The 20289-nt window shown below is 40.2% G+C and overlaps 1 protein-coding gene across 6 annotated transcripts in view; it reads left to right on the plus strand.

The window, feature by feature from the left end:
• Positions 1 to 20289, plus strand: part of KCNH8 (potassium voltage-gated channel subfamily H member 8) — a 337777-nt gene that overhangs the window by 192794 nt on the left and 124694 nt on the right. For all 6 annotated transcript variants that reach the window (XM_039525054.1, XM_039525058.1, XM_039525057.1 and 3 more), the window contains one exon: positions 16186 to 16343. In XM_039525054.1, the coding sequence (XP_039380988.1) occupies positions 16186 to 16343 (158 nt within the window). The remainder of the gene's footprint in view (positions 1 to 16185; positions 16344 to 20289) is intronic.

Raw genomic sequence — 20289 nt, forward strand, 5'->3', positions numbered from 1 at the left:
AAGCATGCCTCGCTTGAGAAGCTGAGTGCCATAACATTCATTAGAAGAGACATTATGCAGCATTATGTTGAATTTCAAAGAAAGCTGAAATTGCATATTATGAGGAAGAGGAAATGGTCACAGAACACAGTTACACAGCGGAGGCAGGACATATCCACAGTAAATATGCTTATAAAGCTAATGATGTCTGATCATGACCATGCTGAAGAAGGAGCTTCCTACTCCTCTGTTACCACATCCCAGTGAGGAGCAATTTGTCTTTGTAGTTTCCATATGAGCTAGACTATAGGGGAGTCTCAGGTTTACCTTGACCAGCTATCTTGTGTGAGATTTTTTTACCTCATGTTATCTAACTTGAGTTAAACATGCACCTTTTTTTCCTAGTGAAGACAAAACCATAGAGAGAAGCCCACCTTAAAACAGAAACATTTTAGAACTTATGCTGGCATTTCAGATGTCTCTGTACAGTGTGTGTTCAATGGACATATTTATGAACCTTAAGTCTATTGTTTGCTCCTGCCACTGTTTCTTTAGTTTGTTAATTTTTTCAGGGCATTGTTCATAACAGAGCTATTATTTATTTATCCTGTTCTTCTTTTCTGAGCATGTGGCATGATTTATGGAACTTGAACTTGATTTACAATGCTGTTGATCCAATTTACACCAATTTCCCCCAGAAAGAAGTCTCCCAAGGGATATAAAACTGTATCACTGTCAAAGTTTGTCTACAGCGTTTTAGAAATAATATTTTTTTAGATCTACCACTAGAATCATTATTCATTATTTACTGAGCTTCAGTACTGTTCTCAGCACTGCAAAAATATATGAGCAAAGACAGGCCTTCCCTAAGGGATTATAGTCTCAATCAGGCCCACCCAATACTGTCTGGGCACCCTGGATGCGCAGACTGAAGGTTCAGTCTTGAAGCAGTGTAGCTATGCTTTGACGATGATGGTTCAATGTTTTGCCCAAGAAATGTGTTTTTTTAAAAATATGCTTACAAATATGCCATTTAATTTGCTAAATAATTACATGTCTTTAACTGTTTTGTAACTGCAAATCTACTGAAAAACTCATGTTCTTCCTTTTAGAGAAAATATATCTAAATATAATTTTTAAATGCCAGTGCAATTGGTACATTTGGGACACAAATTTCCAGCCTGTCAGCATTTTTGGCAGTCATAATAAAAAAAAAATTACCACTTCTAGAAAGTCCAGAAGTCTTGCACTGCTGTCACTGACTTTATATTTGATCAGCTTACACTTTGATATTAAAGAAATATAGTATCATTCAGCTTTAATGCCTGACTCTCTCCCTTATTAGCACCAACTTAATCCCCAGTCTACCTGCTCTAGATTTTAATCATGAGGAAAATGTTTATTTAAAGAATCAAAATGCTTAATCTTTCATTTCCCCGAGCAACCATATCAGTAAGGTTCTGGAACGTGAGGTGACTATGTAATTCCTAGAAATAATGAAGTCTCTGGGGAAAATGACTGTCTTTTGTTGATAAAATTTTACAAAAAATGGTTGTAGCTTGAGTAGTTCCTGTTTCCACTTCAGCATTCCCAAAAAATCAACATGGTAGTTAGGCTGTTAAAAAAAAAAAAAAAAGTTGCCCAGATGAAGATGTTCTAGGCCCCCAAAAAGTTCAGAAAGCTGTCAAAAAATGAAAAATGGACCACCATCACCCAATTCACTTTGAATTTCTATATACCACGTTTGGTGCAAGAAGATGCTGTTGCTAGTATATCTCCTCCTTTTCACAACTGCTGCTTCCCCTTCATCATCTTTTCTTAGTCAGTTAAAAAGAAAATCCGTACCTGTTACTTTAATCTGGTTTAAAGAAACTAGCAAAAGAGGGTGAAGTGCCAAAGGAAACTGCCATCTCTGAAATCTTGTATGGGGGATGTTGCATGCAAAGTTGTAAGCTTTTGGTGTCCTGGCAGCTCCAGGGAAATTTAGGCCAAGCACCTAACTCCTTTTCAGTTAAGTCTTTAGCAGTCTGTCAGCTACTTATGTGCAGTGAGTGAGCAAATCATTTTTACTTCAATACCTGCTAACCGGAGGTGTTTGAGCCAAGTGAGGATGAGCAGTTTTGTCATATTTCAGGTCTCCTATCCAACAGACTGGAGAAATGGTGGCGTGTTTCTACACTGGGTGTTTTGTAAAAATCATAACCAGAATTGAAATTGTGATTCACATTGGGAAACTGGTTTATGTATGAAAGCAAACAACTCTCTCTCACCAAAAACTTCTCCACTGATTAGTCTTTATTTGACTTGCTACTACAGCATAGGAAATTAATGTGAATAGCATCCACCAAGGTCCAGATATGCATGAAGACAGGATGATATTTGTGGTCAGAACAGAACTGCAGAAAACCATGCTGGTTTCAGGTCCTCATCATTAAGGGCTTTATTTTCAATAATGGTTTCTATTTTTTTTTTTAAAGCTACAAGTTGTCCCTACAGATATTGCATCTGCACTTTTTTGTGCCTGCACTTCAAAGCAAACACAAAACTGTACCCACACAAATAATGTTAGGTTGAAATCTAGTGGAAAATCAAACCTTAAGTGTTATGATGATAATTCCAACTGCCTCTTGAAAAACTTTAAAGAAATCAAACAGACAAACAAAATCAATGATGGGCTGCAAAGTGAAATTATTGGTATTATTTACAATATAATTCCTGGAGGTTGTCAGAATCATCCCCTATGTGAATTTATGCAAAGAAGATACAAATGGCAATGAGACCCATTAAATATCCAGTTGTCCAAAGGTTGAAAAGTAAAGCTAATTAATCTTTTGTGAAAGTGAATGTATCCAAATAATGACCCCACCCCCCAATAACAGTTCAAAAATGTAAAGGGAAGAACTCTTGAAGAAAAGTTTGAAATTTATTTGGATCACCTCACTGAGAGGAAAAGTCATATGGATGTAGGAAAATGTGCATATTGTGAATGTGTTTCAGGACTTAGATGGCTTTTCATCAGAAACTTCTTAATGGAAAGAATATGCTGCAATAATAGACATTCACAAAGGAACTATGTATATTTAGAGGCAAATCAGATAGTAGAATTGAGCAGAAACAATTATAAAATTGACATCCTTGTGACACAGGGTATTAATATTAGGTGGTGCTTTTTAAACACATTCTTGCACCTCACTCCACAGAAAGCCTTTTGTTGCCATCATCACCATAGTGTCTGAACAGCACATCTCAACAAACATTATCCTCACTTATGAAGTAAACAAATCTTATTCTAACTTTAAAGAAAGGGATGAATTGAGATTCAGAAAATAAGGGACTTACCCAGGTTTATACACTAAGTCTGTGGCAATTGGTAATTGATCTTACTGCCAACCTAGAACTTTATCTGCAAGACAAAATACAGGAAACAAGACATATTTGAAAGGTGGAATTCATCTCCAAAGTCCATTATAAGTATATAGAAACTTAGGTTTTGTTACAATCCTTGAGCTGAAATATGATCTGTGACAGGAGCCAACACATGGTAATACCATATTTGTATGGAACCACAAAAATTTATTTATTCTGTCCAAACAACAAGGAAATAAATTCACTTATCAGTCCTTCCACGAGTACTCCACATACATTGCAAAGCCATTTTGTCCCACAATGTGAATAATGCAACATAATTCCTTGATGCACCCATCTCATTTTTGAAAGTTTTACTCACTTGTTTCCTGTCCTCCTTGGTTCTCCTTACTCTCCTACAACTACTTGATCCTCTCTCACGTCCTCTCAGTGTTTCCTCCCACTCCCCTCTACAAAACTCATCTCTTGTCTCTTTTTCCCTTCCACTGGTCTTGTATTCATCAGTCTGTGTTCCCCTTCTCCTTTTCCTCCTGGCTGACCCCACCTCCTGAGTCCATTCTGTCTCATCCCTTGGACCCTTCTCTCTTGCCCTACAGCTTTCTCCACCACCCTTGGATTCTACTTCCCGCCTGGGGCCTTAGAATCTGGTGCTTCCTCTGCTCCCCTGGAGCCTACTTCCCCACCTCTGACTCCTTCTGCTGATCATGCTCTGCCACAGCCTTAGTTTCTTTCCACTGGCAGCTGCACTGAGGAGAACAGAGAGTTGAATAGCTGAGCAGAAAAAGGAATGGAAACATCTTAACCCAACAAGTATCAACTTTATCTACACAGATTGGCAAAAGTTCTTCTAAATGTGTAAAATAAATAAATGAATAACCTTATAAAAACATAACATGTAAGAAACTTCCCCCAAAACATCCTCATTTTCCTATCATGGCAGGCTCTTGTGTCTTGTCTGTGAGGTGACTTGGGTAAATCTTCAGCTTCTGTTTTCTTCTGGGTATTCTGGATGCCTTGTGTGGTGCTGCCACTCAGATGAGTGATGAATCCCAAATGGAGCTCAAATAGGCCCTGTATTCATATCAGATGCATTTAGTTTCTGTGGGTGCCTGCAAAATTAGTGGGTTTCATGATCTCACACCTTCTGCAATTTGCAGAGAGGGGATCAAGTCTTTCAGTTCCCTTCCTTGTAAAATATATTTTTAACAATCTTAATACTTACGCTGGTCTGCAGAGACAGTCTTCAGACTGTCCTACTGAGATGAATGGGGGAAGAGTTCACACCTCTCTGACAGTTTCAGTTTTCAACTCTCCCTCTCTCTCTAGAGCCCACTCAGTACAGTGGCAGTTGGCCTTCAGGTTTGAAAGGATTTCTTCACAACCATAAAAGCTAGAAACTTCCTCTACTTTAAATTAAGCTTAGCTTTTCCAGATGCTGATGAACTTCAGGGGTGGGGAGAGCAGATGACTGTTTTGCCCCATCCCCTTCTAAAACTGGCATTTTAGTATATGTTCTTATTTGTGATTGTGGTTCTCCAGAATTAGCAAGTTTTGCTCAACAATTGGCAAAATTATACTGAAATTTAATTCTATAGCTTCCATCTATCCTAAGCCATTGTTGGGTACGTTTTGGAATTTACAGGTGGCTCTGGAAGGAATAACTTTGCTTTTGAAACTTCTCTGGTGATTAGAAAATAGGCTTCATACATATCTGTTTTTATCTCATCCTCTTTTGAGGTTTTAGATAGGCGTTCATCATTCTCCATGTAAAAAATGGTTGTGCATACTGACATCTTATGTAATAGCTTTAAAATGTATTATTCAATACTCCAGTAAATTCAGAGTTTCAGCTGTGGAATAGCTAAACTTGATCATTTAATCTCACTATCAATGTAAAAGTATACAAATTGCCATACTGGATCAGAGCAGTGGTCCACCTGGTTGGGTGTCCTGTAACTTAGTGACAGTGTCTCTGACAGTATTAACTCAGTCTGCAATTAGAAATGGCTTCAGAGATTGTTCTAATACATTTTTTGGATCAGGGATATTGCATTACTTTATTTTTTGCTCAAACTAACAGAGAAGACTTAAAGAACTTGGCTTGTTTAGCCTAGGGAAATGAAAACACAGAGGATATGATTGCTCGCTGTAAATACATCAAGGGGTGGGAGGGAGGGAGAAGAGCTATTTAAATTAAAGGCCAATGTTGGCACAAGAATGAATGGGTTTGAACTGTCTGAGTAAATTTAGGCTGGACATTTGAAGGGTTCTAATCAGCAAAGGAATTAGGTTCTAGAACACTCTTCAGTAGTTGCAGGCAAACAATCTGACTAGTGTTAAGATGGAGCTTTATACATTTATGAAGGGGATTATATAAAACAGTTGGCTGTGATAGCAGGGGACCTGACTTGAAGAACAAGGAGATCCTGCACAGTCCTATGTTACCAAAAGAAATAAGAGCACATTTTAATTTTAGCATTTCTAAATTTGTTTAGAAAGTGAGGATTATTTTACAAATGCGTGGTCTCAGAGTTCCTTGTAGTGTCATTGACATATTTCTCATTTAAAGAAATGTGCATACTTGCTATGTTATCTCAGGAAACAAATATTGACTTGCACTTGCATTGACAGTGACAATATTGCTAACTGAATCTGTTTAAACCTAAGTGTCCCAATTGCTAATTTCTTGAATATTATTACTGGGTAGAGAACTATGGACTGGATTTACCAGATATCTTTGTCTGTGTAAATGATGTATATTGCTTAAACATGAATTTATTGCTCTATGTAGTGTGACAAAGTTCCTCCTCTACCTTGGTGGGTCCTGCGCTTACTGGCGGATTTGCTCACCTCAGTGATTTTCCCCTCTGGTGGAACCCACAGTCTGGGTCAACTCCTCCTGTGTCTGATCAGGAGCTGCAAGGTTTGGGGGGAACCCAGGCCCACCCTCTACTCCAGGTTCCAGCCCAGGGCCCTGTAGATTGCAGCAGTCTATAGTGCCTCTTGTAACAGCTGCATGACAGCTACAACTCCCTGGGCTACTTCCCCATGGCCTCCTCCAAACACCTCCTTTATCCTCACCACAGAACCTTCCTCCTGGTGTCTGATAATGCTTGATTGTATGATAATTCCTCAATCCTCCAGTAGCACACCCTCTCAGTCTCAGCTCCTTGTGTCTCTTGCTCCCAGCTCCTCACACGCACTTCTCTCCTCTGGCTCCTCCTCTCCTGACTGGAGTGAGCTCCTTTTTAAACCAGGTGCCCTGATTAGCCTGCCTTGATTGGCTGCAGGTGTTCTAATCAATGTAGCTATCTCCACTGCCTTCTAGAAAGATCTTAATTGGCCCCAGGTGCCTTGATTAACCTGGAGCAACTGCCATTTGGTTACCACGGTACTAGGGATTTGTTTAGCCTGGGGCTAACATACCTGTTCCTCAGTACTTTACTGTAGCCATCCGGCCTTGCCCCATCACAGTAGTTTTTAATTAAATGCAAAAAACTACACTAAGGCTCCTCCTTCAATTGGCTTTCTGAGGGCAGGCACCTGTGTCCAGGTGGAGCCTCATTTATTTCAGTGGGGTTCAGTGTAAGCATGGGAGCCAGTTGTAGAATCTGAGCCTACAAACGTACAGTCAGAGATTGCAGAATGTCAAACTTAAGGTTGGAATCACAACCCTCGCTGCTCTTTTTTTATATATGAATTATAATGTCTTTAACTATGTGAGCACATCAGAGTGTTCAAATAGTGCATTGTAATAGAAAACAATTTTTACAACCTGACATATAAATGTGTTTCTTAGATTACTAATGATCAAAAAATTACATATTGTATGCCTGAGGGTGCAGACAGGGGCGGCTCCAGGCCCCAGCATGCCAAGCGTGTGCTTGGGGCAGCAAGCCGCGGGGGGCGCTCTGCCGGCGCCGCGAGGGCGGCAGGCAGGTTGCCTTCCGCGGCTTGCCTGAGGAGGGTCCGCTGGTCCCGCGGCTTCAGTGGACCTCCCGCAGGCGTGTTTGGGGCGGCAAAATTCCTAGAGCCGCCCCTGGGTGCATAGCTAATGTTGTGCAATGGACTTTAAATTTAAAGCATTTTCTGATTTCGTGCTTAGCTTTGCAACCTAAATGGTTATCATAATATAGTATTGCATTTTATTTCCTAAATTTATTTTTAATTTTTTTACAGAACAGATTAAAATACATAGAAAATATTTATGCTGATGTTTCTTCAAAAATTTAAGACAATAAATAAATACATTTAAACAATTTTAAATATATTAATTGCATCTCCATAAAAACAATGTATAGGGCAGCCTTTGATGCTAATTCAATTCTAAAATGGTGTTCCGAGTACAAGAGGTGACATTTCAATAGACTAAATCCCACAACATGTACAGCTGAGCTTTTAAAAGAAACACGGATGACAAGCTGCTTTATTCTTTTGAGAGAGAATCTGTTCAGGTAAAGGTTGAGATAGTTAATGGTGCCAACTTACATAGCGGCTGTGCACTGGAATGAACTGCTACTGTAATGCATCAAGTTCTGAGGTAATCAGAAAAGTGCTGTATCAGCTGTTTTCCCTTGTTTTCTCCAACACAAATACTGATTGATTAATTAATTTTTTTTTAATGTCCATGAGGCAGTCATATATTGAAGGGGAAAGCATTTTGTCTGAAACCACATGATTTGATTACAGTGAAGGAGAAATCGGTTAGAAGCAAGGATCATTTTTCAAAGAGAGAAATGTTATTGAGGTACATGATTTAAAAACATGAATGAAGAGGGAGGACAGAAAAATATTTATAATATAAAATCAGCAAAAGCACTTGGCAAAGAGGTGAATAATTTAACACAGGTATGTTTGGAGCTCCATGCTGGGACCTATATTTTGAATACAAGGGGATAGATTGTTCTTTCACAGATTCCAATCTTACATCAGTGTAATCTCCACTGGAGTTCTCCTAATTTTCAGTGGTGTGAGTGAAGAAAAACTAGGCCTAGGATATTTCACAAGAGTCAGTATCCCCTTGACACAACACAAGTTGTGATGCTGCTCTCAAAAATTCTATTTTAAAGTGTCACTCTTTGGAGTGATGTAATTGTGACCGATACCTAGAATGGACCATGCTAAGAATACCACACTCAGGACAGACTGCAAGAAACAGGACAGGCACACCCCCAAAACACGTATTTTATTCTATAATTACATTCACCAAACCAGTAACAAAAGAGATTTTGTAGCACCACAGTGGTTAACAAAATGCAGTCCCCTTTCAGTATTCCAGCCCTTGGTTCCCATTCAGACAACCTGGTCTTGTATGATGAGAGGTTATTGAAAACCTAATTAACCATACATGAGGTTCTACCAATCCCAAAGGATCAGACACTTGCCCCAAGGTTGATATGTATCTCAGATCTTACCCAAATATCATGCTGTCAGCCAATCAGTAAACTAACTGTAGATTTTATTAATAATAAAAAAAGAAAAGAAGAGAGTTATAGAATATTTAAACGATCATATACATGACAAATGATTGCAATGTCCTTAGATCAGGTTTGTAGCAGTGATCAATGAGTGTGCTGGGTTGCAATAGTCTGTCGGGAAACTTCCAAGAGCCACTTATGGCTGCGTGTAGAATACGGGCACTGCATGGATCTGTATCAATAGGTATAAATATCAGTGTAGATAGTGAGGCATAGCTTAGGTAAGTAGAGTAGAGTACCCTAAATACCTGAACTCCCAGGGTATATATACTCTCATGGCTTTCTACATGCCCAAGCAGTGCCTCCTACATCTCCACGGCTATTGTTAGCAATGTAGCGTCCTGCTTCCTCCCCGTTTTTGTAGACTTTCCCTGCCATAGAACAAGGCTTTGGTGGCAAGGAGCTGCTTTATCTTTTCCCTGCTTCTGGAGCCTTTCACTGCTGCATGTAGCTACACACTGCAGTGACAAGTGTGGACACAGCCTGCCTTTCACTGTGGTGTATAGAAACAACTGCAGTGTCTGTACTCTACACACTGGCATTGTGTAGACGTAGCCAAAAATTCAGGATGGTTACACTTGCAGCAATCACACCATCTTTAGAGCCAGGGTACTCTCTACCTCCAAGATGCATATTTTCATATTGCAATCCATCCAGCCCACAGATGCTTTCATATGGTTTATAGTTGGTCAGGGCCATTTTCAATATCAAGTCCTCCCCTCTGGACTTTTAACCTCTCCCAGGGTCTTCACAAAGGTCGTGGCGGTAGTAGCAGCACAGCTTCACCATTTCAGAGTAGTCGTCTTTCCATACCTAGACGACTGGTTTCTCAAAGGTGGATCTTACAAATAAATTCTCTCTGCAGTATTGAAGCCCTTAAATCGATTCAACAGGATAGGCTTACAACTCAATGAGAAAAAAGCCCATGGTCACCCATTCAGAAAACAGATTTTATATGAGCTACCCTGATGTTCAGGGCTTGCTTACCAGAAGACAGATTTGTTACTGTAAACAAACCTAATTTCCCAAGTTCAGATAAGATCACAAACTTCAGCAATAACATTCCTGGAACTTCTGGGCCAGCTTGTGCCTTTGGGGCACTGCACTCCTGTTTTTATATTGGTTGCTGGGATGGAGTCCCTCTCTACTCATGGTGCCTCCTGCTGGTTGCTCTGGGGATCAGCTCAATCTCTTATCTGCATGCTCCTCAGTGGGCCCTCCACCTGTCTTCTCTTTGTATGCGGCCCCTCTCACTGTTGGTGCTACTGCTTCTGGTCTGTGGCTCAGCCCTCCAGCCACGTCACTAAGTCCCTCCCCTTCTGGAGAAATCAGTCTTTTTGGATGAGGTGTCCAGCTGGAATCTCCAGTATCCTGAGCAATTGCCCAGTGGTTGGTAGGGGAGCCCAGGCCCACCTTCTACACTGGGTTCCAGCCCAGGGACCCTATAACATGCAGCCTAGCTCTGTATTCCTTTGACCTTGCTGCTGTTTCCTTGAGCTTTTTCCTCTCTAACTGGCTCCCCTCAGGTTCACCAGCTTCTCCACTCCCTCTTTTCAAGGAGCCTGTGCAGCTTGCCTTCCTGCAGCCTCAAACACTCCTCCCCCTTTCCAGGGAGTGACTCTCTGGCCCTGGTTGCTGCCCTCTACTCTGTAGCCAGCTACCTGACTTTCTACAGGCCCTGTCTGTTCCTGCCCAGGTGAGGCCATTCCTCCTCGATTAGCTCTCTGGCTTGCAGCCTAACTAGTAGCTTGGACCCATTTGGCCCACTCACTCTTGCCAGGCCAGTGTGGGGTGCACACACCATCACCGGTGCTTCCAGGTGTGATTGAGAACTGTCTACACTCCCAATAGACACAGTCTAGACAAAATAGTGTCCATTCCACCAAAGATTTTGGAATCACTCAACTGGTGGGCAAACCTAGATAAAGTTTGTTCAGGAGTTCCATTCACACCAACTCCCTTCACTGTGATCATAGTCTACTAGATCACACCCTTTATACAGAAGCTCTAAACTGTGGATCTGGTGCATATCCCATTAAATCCGCACCTCAGCCACATACCTACCAGGATTTCAGAAGACGATAGCCAATAACCTAAGCAGACACTTCTGCCAGGATTACTAAGTGGGAGTACAACAACTCGACACTGAAGAAGGTATTTCTTAGTGGGATTATCCAGATGTGAACCTCTTTACCACCATCACCAACAGAAAATGCCAGCAGTTCTGTTTGAGGGCAGGTCTGGGTCCTCATTTGTTAGGAGACACCTTCCTTATTCTTTGGTTGAGAAATCTTCTATATGCCTATCTGACTCAGATGGCTCAAAACCATTACCGAAATCCGACAAGACAAAGTCAGAGTCATTCTAATAACACCAGCCTGGCTGAGACAAGTTTGGTTCCTTTATCTAGTTTGCCTCTCACCTCACCCCTCACTTTCTCTACTACTAATACTTGACCTGCTGACCCAAGACTCGGGGAAGGTCCTTTATCCCAACCTTGTTGCTCTACATCTCAAGGCTTGGCTCCTAGATGGCTGTCAGCGATAGAATGTACTGTTCAAGTGGAGTGCCAGAAGTATTACTGAATAGCAGGAAGTCACCTACTAGAAAATCAGACCTACAGAAATGGAAGAGATTCCACCAATGGTACACACAGAGCAGGTTATCGCATATTTTGGACTACCTCTTTGCTCTGAAGAGCTCTGGATTATCCTTCAACCCCCCACAGTGCAAGGATTTTCAGTACTTGCTCACACTGCTATGTCATTAATGGATTAACAAATCTCTTCCCACATATCAGGGAGGACCTACACCTTGTCTTCAAATCCCTCTTGAAACTTTTTTTAGAGCCATTAACCTAATTTAAAGACTGAGTCCCCCAGTACTATCTTTTATAGGGAAAGGTATCTCTTAGACCACATCCTTATTTTCCCCCAACGTAATCTCAGATTTCCATAATAATCAGGAAATTGAACTCCCAGTCTTTTACATTAAGCCTCACCAGTCCAGGGAGCAAGCTGCTCTTCATATCTTAAACACCAGGAGAGCTTTGGCTTTCTATCTAGGGCTTCCCTCAGATTGTTTCCTTTGCCGACAGAATTAAAGGAGCTCCTGTATCTACCCGAAGACTCTGCAAATGGGTCTCTGGAAGTGTTCTGTCTTGTTATAAGGCTGCTAAATTCCAAGCCCCCTTGTAGAGTTATGGGCCCCTTGTACCAGATCACATTCTACATCAGTAGCTCTGTTGAAGAATTTTCCAATAACACAAATCTTTAGAGGTGCCATGTGGGCTTTGGCTCACATTTTCTCACAGCATTATGCTCTAGTTCACACCTCTAGGACAGAAGCTGCCTTTGGAACAGCTGTTCTTCAAACAGTTTTAGATCAAGTTTCTAAGGGGGTACTACTTGGGAGTCACCTGAAGTGGAGAGCCCATAAAGAAATTACTCAGAGAGGTTACTTAACTTGTACAGTAATTGGAGTTCTTTGAGATGTTTATCCGCAAGAGTACTCCTGTACCTTCCCTCCTTCTCCTCTGCTTTGGAGTCTTGCCTTGAGACATTGCAGTAGAGAAGGAACTGAGAACACCTTATCCAACATTCCCTTATATACTCTTATTATGGCACACGAGGATAGCTACAGTGCATGGGTGGACTGAACAGGCACTGCTACCAAAAAATCACCGATCAAAGGTGTATGGGGTTTATGTGCACCTGAAGTGAAGTATCCATAGGGACAAATGTGGAGGAACTCCAGTTATTGTACAAGGTGAGCAATCTCTCCTTCTCATACTGCAGACATAGGACAGTCACAAGTAGGCCTCTAGCCTCTGCCTCTGGACCATGACTCTTTTCCCTGGTGTAGGAGAACATCTAGCTAGTATGTTGTGGCTTCCTCCTCTGTTTCTCCTTCATACTTGAACAAAGCTACTTACACCTTACACCTGTCTCAACCTGTTGTGCTGGTTATAGCAATAACATTATGGAAATACGTTTGCAGTTGTTGTAGCAGACTATTGGTCCCAGGAGATGAGAGGGACTAGGTGGGTGAGGTAATACTTTTTATTGGACCAAATTTTTTGGTGGAAGGGACAAGTTTTCAAGCTTCACAGAGTTTGACCTGAGGAAAAGTTTTGTGAAGCTTGAAAGCTTGTCACTCCTGCCAAAAGAAGTTGGTCTAATAAAAGATATTGCCTCACCCATCTTGTCTCATTATAGAACTATGTCCCTTCCAAAGCTGGCCAAGCTTGGAAACAATTAAACCGAAGACACACGGAGATAAATCAGAAAGAGGGAGAAAATAGGATGGCATGAAATGACACACAGTGGAGGAGGGTAGCAGGAATCACAAACTTTACATCCTAAAGGTTGCTTAGGATACAGTCAGTCTTGGAGTTATGGTCCGATTTCTCATGGTTCCAGGTCTGATCTTTAGATTCCTTAGTGATTGTTTGGATGTATGAGAAAATTCCCTCAAAGTTCAAAGGCTAAAATACTGTCTTTTCAATTATGATAAAGTACTTGTGAGTCTCTCTAAAATGTCTAGAAAGAGCATGATCAATTGTCATTTGTCCCATTAAAATGTGCAGTCAAGATAATGTCTGATAGGAATTCCTTACCATTTCAAGAATAGTAAGTCCCTTGCTATTCTAATCTGTAACCTTATAAAAACCCTAGGAAATCATCTAACTACACAAACTCAATACGTACTCTTTGTTTTGGGCTTGCTTTCATCAACAATTCTTATATGAAATTTGTTTAGGTTAGAACAAACCCCTGCCATTTTTTTTTTACCCACTTTGGCTCAGCAAAGATATTAAAACTCTGTCAAAACTCTGACAGTTTGTACACACAAAGGATAAGGAGCCCAGACCTTTCTCTCAAGGACTATTGGCCTTTTATCCTGTATGAGACCATGGAGGCCCAGGCCTTTTTGTAGGCTGTGGAAGTATTTTACCTTTTTCTTTTGGACTACTTTGACCCAACCCCAGTCTCCTCTCCCTAACAGGTACAGCTGGAGAGCTGTACCCCAAGTCTAGAAACCAGACAACAATCATGATGCCATCCAGAGAAGAATGTCCAAGGCAAGAGAGTGACCTCTACACACACGCCCCGCAGGGGATACCAGAGAGGTACAACCTATATCAGTCCCCCTTAAATTATAGGTTTTAATACAGTGGCTAGTAGCTGTTTGGCTCAAATATTTCCCTGCTACCTATTTTGATATATTTAAATAGAAACCTCTAACACCACATAAATGCTTAATTATTTTGCCTTTGCACAGATTTCTAATTGTTTTGATGTATTTAAAGAAGAAACCTTTAAGCTAATATAAATGTTTAATTGTTTTCCCTTTGGCGCTCACGTTAGTGAAAAGCAGATCTACTTACTAATTCCTCAGCAATCAGATATAATTGTTCTTGATTTTCTAATTGCAGAGCTTTCAAATAAATCAAAGCACAGGGGGAAACTTTTAACTGTCCAGTTTTGCTTCTCTGTTGTCCATGTTATATGAAAGCCCACAGATAAATACATGTTGGGGTAAAGCTCACCTGGTACTCTTTTATAGCTTTGCTGGTAATGCTGCTTTATGTATTGAGCACTGGAAATGGACACTTCAACTTTGACATCTGAGAGGAGTCTGTTTCTCTTTGTTTGCTCAAGCATGCCGGACGTTGCATACATCTGTGATGGACTGAATTAAAAAGGCAGAGATAAACAGTTTATCAGGAATTAGGAATTACAAGCACATGATGCTCCATGTGCATGCTGTGGAGGAAAAGTGTTTAATTCCTGAAAGCTCCCTGTAAAACAAGAGAGCCAACTACAGAACAATCCTCCCAATGGGAGCTAAGAAAAATAAAAGTTAAAATATTGTGGGAAGGGGGAATATGAGGTGTGAGTGTGTGTGGGGGGGAGAGTACTGAGTATGTAAGTATGAACCATAAAATTCGAGACATACTTACAGCCTATCTTTATAACTTTTTCATATAGTTTTTTTGGTTTGTGCAATTTTGTTTCAAAACTGCCCTACCCAATACACAAGCTACATGTATATAGGGAAAGGAAATACTGATATTTCAGAGCAAAATTGCCTGATAACTCAAGAGATACTAACCACTGGTATTCTGTGGTTTTTTTGACTTGACAATAAAAGTGAGCATACCTGTGTAATTTAGTTTGTTCGTAGTGGACTGACATATGGAGATTGTCTACAGAACCTAAACATCAAAGAAAACCCATTGAGGTCTAGCCTACTAGGCCACAGAGATAAGCCACCCTGTATCCCTTTGTCTTCACAGGGAGAAACCCAGCCCTGCCACCCCACTGTCCCTTTGTACCTGGGGCCACACACTTCTCTTTTATGGGAGACTTCTCAGAATTCTTAAAGCACTATGCACATTTCTGGTGCTGTAAAAATAAAATAATAATAATACCCTAAATCTGTGGCAGTGCTCCTTTGAGATCAGTAGACGTTATTACCAGTAGCTCTCATTGGCATCAGTAGGAGCTATGTGCATAGCTCGAGGGCAAGATATGGCCCTCGTCTTTTGGGAAGTGAAAATAATTTGAGACTGAACTGTCAAGATCTGAACTTTTATTTGAAATGGAATGTGTTTTAGCATGCCATGTCAAAATAATATCTGTGTTGACAGACATGCAGCCTTAAACAATGAAAAGGAAACACACAAAGTGCACAAGCCACCAAATAATTCATATTGCTTCTGATATCTCTCCAACGTACCCCACCAGCCAGTTCTTTTCAGATGGCTCAGCACTTTTCTATTTTAAACAAGGGCTTACTGTTGAAGAGGATATTTCTTTTGGAATCCTGTGTTGGGCAGTTATAACAGAAAGTTGTAATAAATTAAATTTTTTTAAAATTAAAAAATTGTTTTTCACCTGTAATTAATAAAATAATATTTTAAAGTAATTGAGTTACATGCATTGTTGCTTCATTTTTCTCAGTGACGGGCACAGTTATTACAATGAAACTATGTGATCCATTAAAGAAAAATATTAGGTTTGGATTCAGAGCCTTTTCTTTATTTTTTTTTTATTCAATAAAAGCTCTCTTTGAAATCGATGCAAATAATTTCCTCGGGCCCACTACTTTATACACTGACATATGAGTAACTTTACTCCTGTGACTGGTTCAATGAGACTAGGCAAGTACATAAGTGTTTGTAGGATCAGGCCCTTAGTAAGGATTAAAGGAAAACTGAGTAAGGACTTCAAAATATGACCCTGTGTCTTTCTTACCAAGCATTTGGAAAATAGACTTACTGTCCTGATTGACACTGCAGTCCATCTGAAGCAGGAAGTACCTGTGTCTAACTCTGTTTCTTCTCTTTGTCAAGCAGATATTATTTTAAATTTCCGAACAACCTATGTCAGCAAGTCTGGCCAAGTTATATTTGAAGCAAGATCTATTTGTATCCACTATGTGACTACCTGGTTCATCATTGATTTAATTGCTGCACTTCCCTTTGATCTCCTTTATGCTTTTAATGTCACTGTGGTGAGTACTACACTTGCATTCTATTAACAATGTTTATCTCAAGGGGCCATTTTTTTGCAAATCAGCTTTTTTTCAGTGGGGAGGGGGAATTGTTATATTTTCATAAGCAAACTAGGGAAATGCAGTCTAGAATAAATTACTATAAGGGGGTGTGCACAACTAGTTGAAAGAATTGGTTGAAAGAGTAGTCATCAACTGTTGGCTGTCAAACGAGGAGGGTATATTTAGTAGGGTCCCTCAAGGGTCATTCCAGGGTCAGGTACTATTCAGTACTTTCATTAATGACTTGGATAATGGAGTGGAGAGTGTGCTTATAAAATTTGCAGAGGACATCAAGCTGAGAGGGGTTGCAAGCACTTTGGCAAATAGGATTAGAATTCAAAGTAACCTTAACAAATTAGAGAATTGATCTGAAATTGACAAGATGAAATTCAGTAAAGACGTGCAAAATACTTCAGTTAGGAAGGAAAAATAAAATGCACAACTAAAAAATGGGGAATAACTAGTAGTGCTGAAACTGGCCTGGGTTTATAGACCATAAATTGAATGAGTCAACAATCTGATGTAATTGCAAAAAAGGCTAATATTCTGGGGGTATTAACAGTAGTGTCATCCCTAAGACACAGGAGGTGATTGTCCTGCTATACTCAGCACTGGTGAGGCCTCAGCTGGAGTATTGTGTCTAGTTCTGGGGCCACACTTTAGGAAAGATGGGACTAACTGGAGAGGAAAGCAACAAAAATGATAAAAGGTTTAGCAAACCTGACCTATGAGGAAAGGGGGAAAAATGCACATGTTTAATCTTGAGGGGAAAAAAAAAAGACCTGAAAACTGTTTTCAAATATCAAGGGATGTTAAAAGAGGACAGTGATCAATTGTTCTCCATGTCCACTGAATGTAGGACAAGAAGTAATGGACTTAATCTGCAGCAAAGATGATTTAGGTTAAATATATAGGAATAACTTTCTGGAATAGGCTTCCTGAGGAGGTTTTCGAATCCACATAACTGGAGGATTTTAAGAACAGGTTGGAGAAACACCTGTCAGGATGGCTTATGGTCACTCGGTGCTGCCTCATCACAGGAGGTGGACTTGATGACCTCTTGAGGTCCTTTCCAATCTTACATTTTTATTATTTGCAATTAGTTTTCTCTTTCAGCACTGTGAAATGTTTTGGCCTAAGGTACTAAAGGGATAAATCAAATGCAGTTGTTGAAACATATTTAACAGCTCAGCCATAGGCATCAAATTGACAAGAAGACCATCAGTGAGGAATTGGTCCTATTGAATTCAGTGGGACTTCTGGTGGAGCAAGGTGCTACTAAACCAGAGTAAAGGGATCAGAATTTGGCCTGTAGGAAATTACTAAGCAGAGCCAAAGTGTCCTCTGACAATGTAACAGTGAGTTGGGCTCTTACCCAAGTGACAAAATGTCAGCCAGACAAAGAAGAATTTTGAGCAGTATTAAAGATAGAATGTGAAGACAAAATAAATTGAGCTTGTGACTTTTTTGCTTCTTTGTAATGTATAAAGAGAGTGTAAAAATGGTCTTTTCTGAGACTTTTTCCTGTTTGTTTTTAAATGAGAAATTCCGCTCTTTCCTAAACTGCAAGTCTCTATAGCCTTACCAATTTTAGCAAAATTAACCAGTGCTGGCAACTGGGGTCAGCAATGGATACATCTGAATTAGGTGCTGAAAATGCCTTACTTACCAATGTAGCCAAGGGCAAACTGTGTTCATCATTTCGGAAGTCCACATGGAAGTTAATCCTCTTCAGATCATCAATTTCTACTCAGTACCTCTTCCCCGATTTCTTTGAGAAGGTGTGTTCCATACAGATGGAGAGGCCCAGGGGGGAGAAGAGAGCTGGACAGGACCAGGGTGAGGGCTATATCCTCAGCAGAGGGCCTGGTTTCAATAGAATTTGCCTGCAGTTCTTGTGGCAGATTTAGACTCTTTACTTGTTACGTGGTTATAAACTTATGCTTAGAGTAGAGCATTCACCAGAAACTCAATATTTAACTTTGGAAAGATTTTAGCAGAGATTTTCCATTCCTGTGGGTTTTGCACATAAGAGGACTGGGTGCTTAATGCTTAGCATTTTGTAGTTCTTAGGATTTTGTCCTTCCAGGAATGGACACACACATCTCTTGTTGGTGATTGAGAATTACACATGTAGGTTGAGGGTAGAATAGATTAGAGAGCAAAACTAGCCAAGCCCATGAAATTAATTTAATTTAATTAATGCATATCTTTGCATGAACAAAAAATATAATAAAATACAATATTTACATATTAATTCATAAACAAAATTCAGATTGAAATAGCTGTCAATAATCTTCATTATCATATCTGCCACAAATGGAGAATTTCATTTAATTTATGGTGACTTTCACATGTAGCAAAGTTTTATTTAAACTGAATTGGTTGACCCGTGTTGGAACCCTCTTCTATAAAATACATTCTTCATTTTTATTTTCTTTTAATTCTCTCTCCTTAGCTAACCTCCCTTCTCAGCCCATCTGGCATGTTAAGAACAGACAGTCTGATGCTTGTGCTGTAATTTTAATCCCAGCTCAATCAATGGGTCCAGGTTTTCATATCACAGTTTTTACAACCAGTAGGCATACTAGTGCATTAAGCTACCAATCCAGTTTAGCTCAATGCATTATAATTGTGCCAACCAACATGAATGTCAATGAATTTTATTTCCAGTCACAAATTTACATTGCAACTTTTTTCTGAATGAGCCATTCTAAAGCCTTTTCTTCAAGGATTATTTTTAAAAAGGGAACAATCACTATTTTAGTCTGTACTGTAATCTGAATAAAATGTTTCCTTTAAAACTCATACTTTTGGCATCGGGGGGGGGAGGATCTTTATCATAATGAATTCTGTGGGGAAGAACCATTTTCCAACAATTAATTTTTCTGTTAAAGACGACACAGTAATACAAATGCTATAATAATTTGATTAGTTCAGATCTAATCCGAGTGGTTTGAGCATTGGCCCGCTAAACCCAGGGTTGAGAGTTCAATCCTTGAGGAGGCCACTTAGGGATCTGGGACAAAATCAGTACTTGGTCCTGCTAGTGAAGGCAGGGGACTGGACTTGATGACCTTTCAGGATCCCTTCCTGTTCTAGGAGATAGGTATATCTCCATTTATTATTATTATTATTTTATTATTTATTATTATCTGTCCTTCCTATCATGTCTTTTATCATTTGTTTGCGGTGGACAATATTACAGTAACTAATAACTTAGTAGGTGGCTGAAATAGTCCTCCCAGTGATTCTCCATAAGATAGGTAGTGAGCCATGGCTTTGAGCCCTGAGTAAGGGACAGTGTATAGCTGTGTTGCCCCAGGAAGTAATTGTGACTCATAGTCACAGCTCCTCAGTTGCTCCAGGGATGAAATAAGATGTTTCATCCTTTTACAAGGTGCAGCTTACATTTCCACCCTTGTCCTGACCCAGCTCCATTGGCTTGTGCATTGTGGAGCCTGACCCAAGGACTTGTCCACTTAGTCCCCACCCTTCACATACCCCTTGCACCAGGGTTGCAAAAAGGGAGTTGTAGGAGCTAGGTGTGTTGATTCTGTGCCGGCTGGGGGATGCTGCCATCTCAGGGTTATCCCTAGGATGACCAGATAGCAAGTGTGAAAAATCAGGACAGGGGTTTGAGGGTAATAGGCACCTATATAAGACAAAGCCTGTATAGGACTGTGCTTATAAAATCGGGACATCTGGTCACACTAAGTATCCCCAGCAGGGGAGTTATGGGAGGGTTTCACTCCCTTTGTACTACCTCAATTGAGCAAAAGGAGCATATCATGGCAGAGAATTGGCCAGCCTTATCTTCTCATTTAAGTCGGTCTATTCAGATCCTTAATCATATTTGTATCTCTTTTCTGAATTCTCTCTATTATGCAGTGGCCTTTCTAGT

The sequence above is a fragment of the Mauremys reevesii genome, linkage group 2, assembly GCF_016161935.1.
Source record: "Mauremys reevesii isolate NIE-2019 linkage group 2, ASM1616193v1, whole genome shotgun sequence".
Classification (NCBI taxonomy): Eukaryota; Metazoa; Chordata; order Testudines; family Geoemydidae; genus Mauremys; species Mauremys reevesii.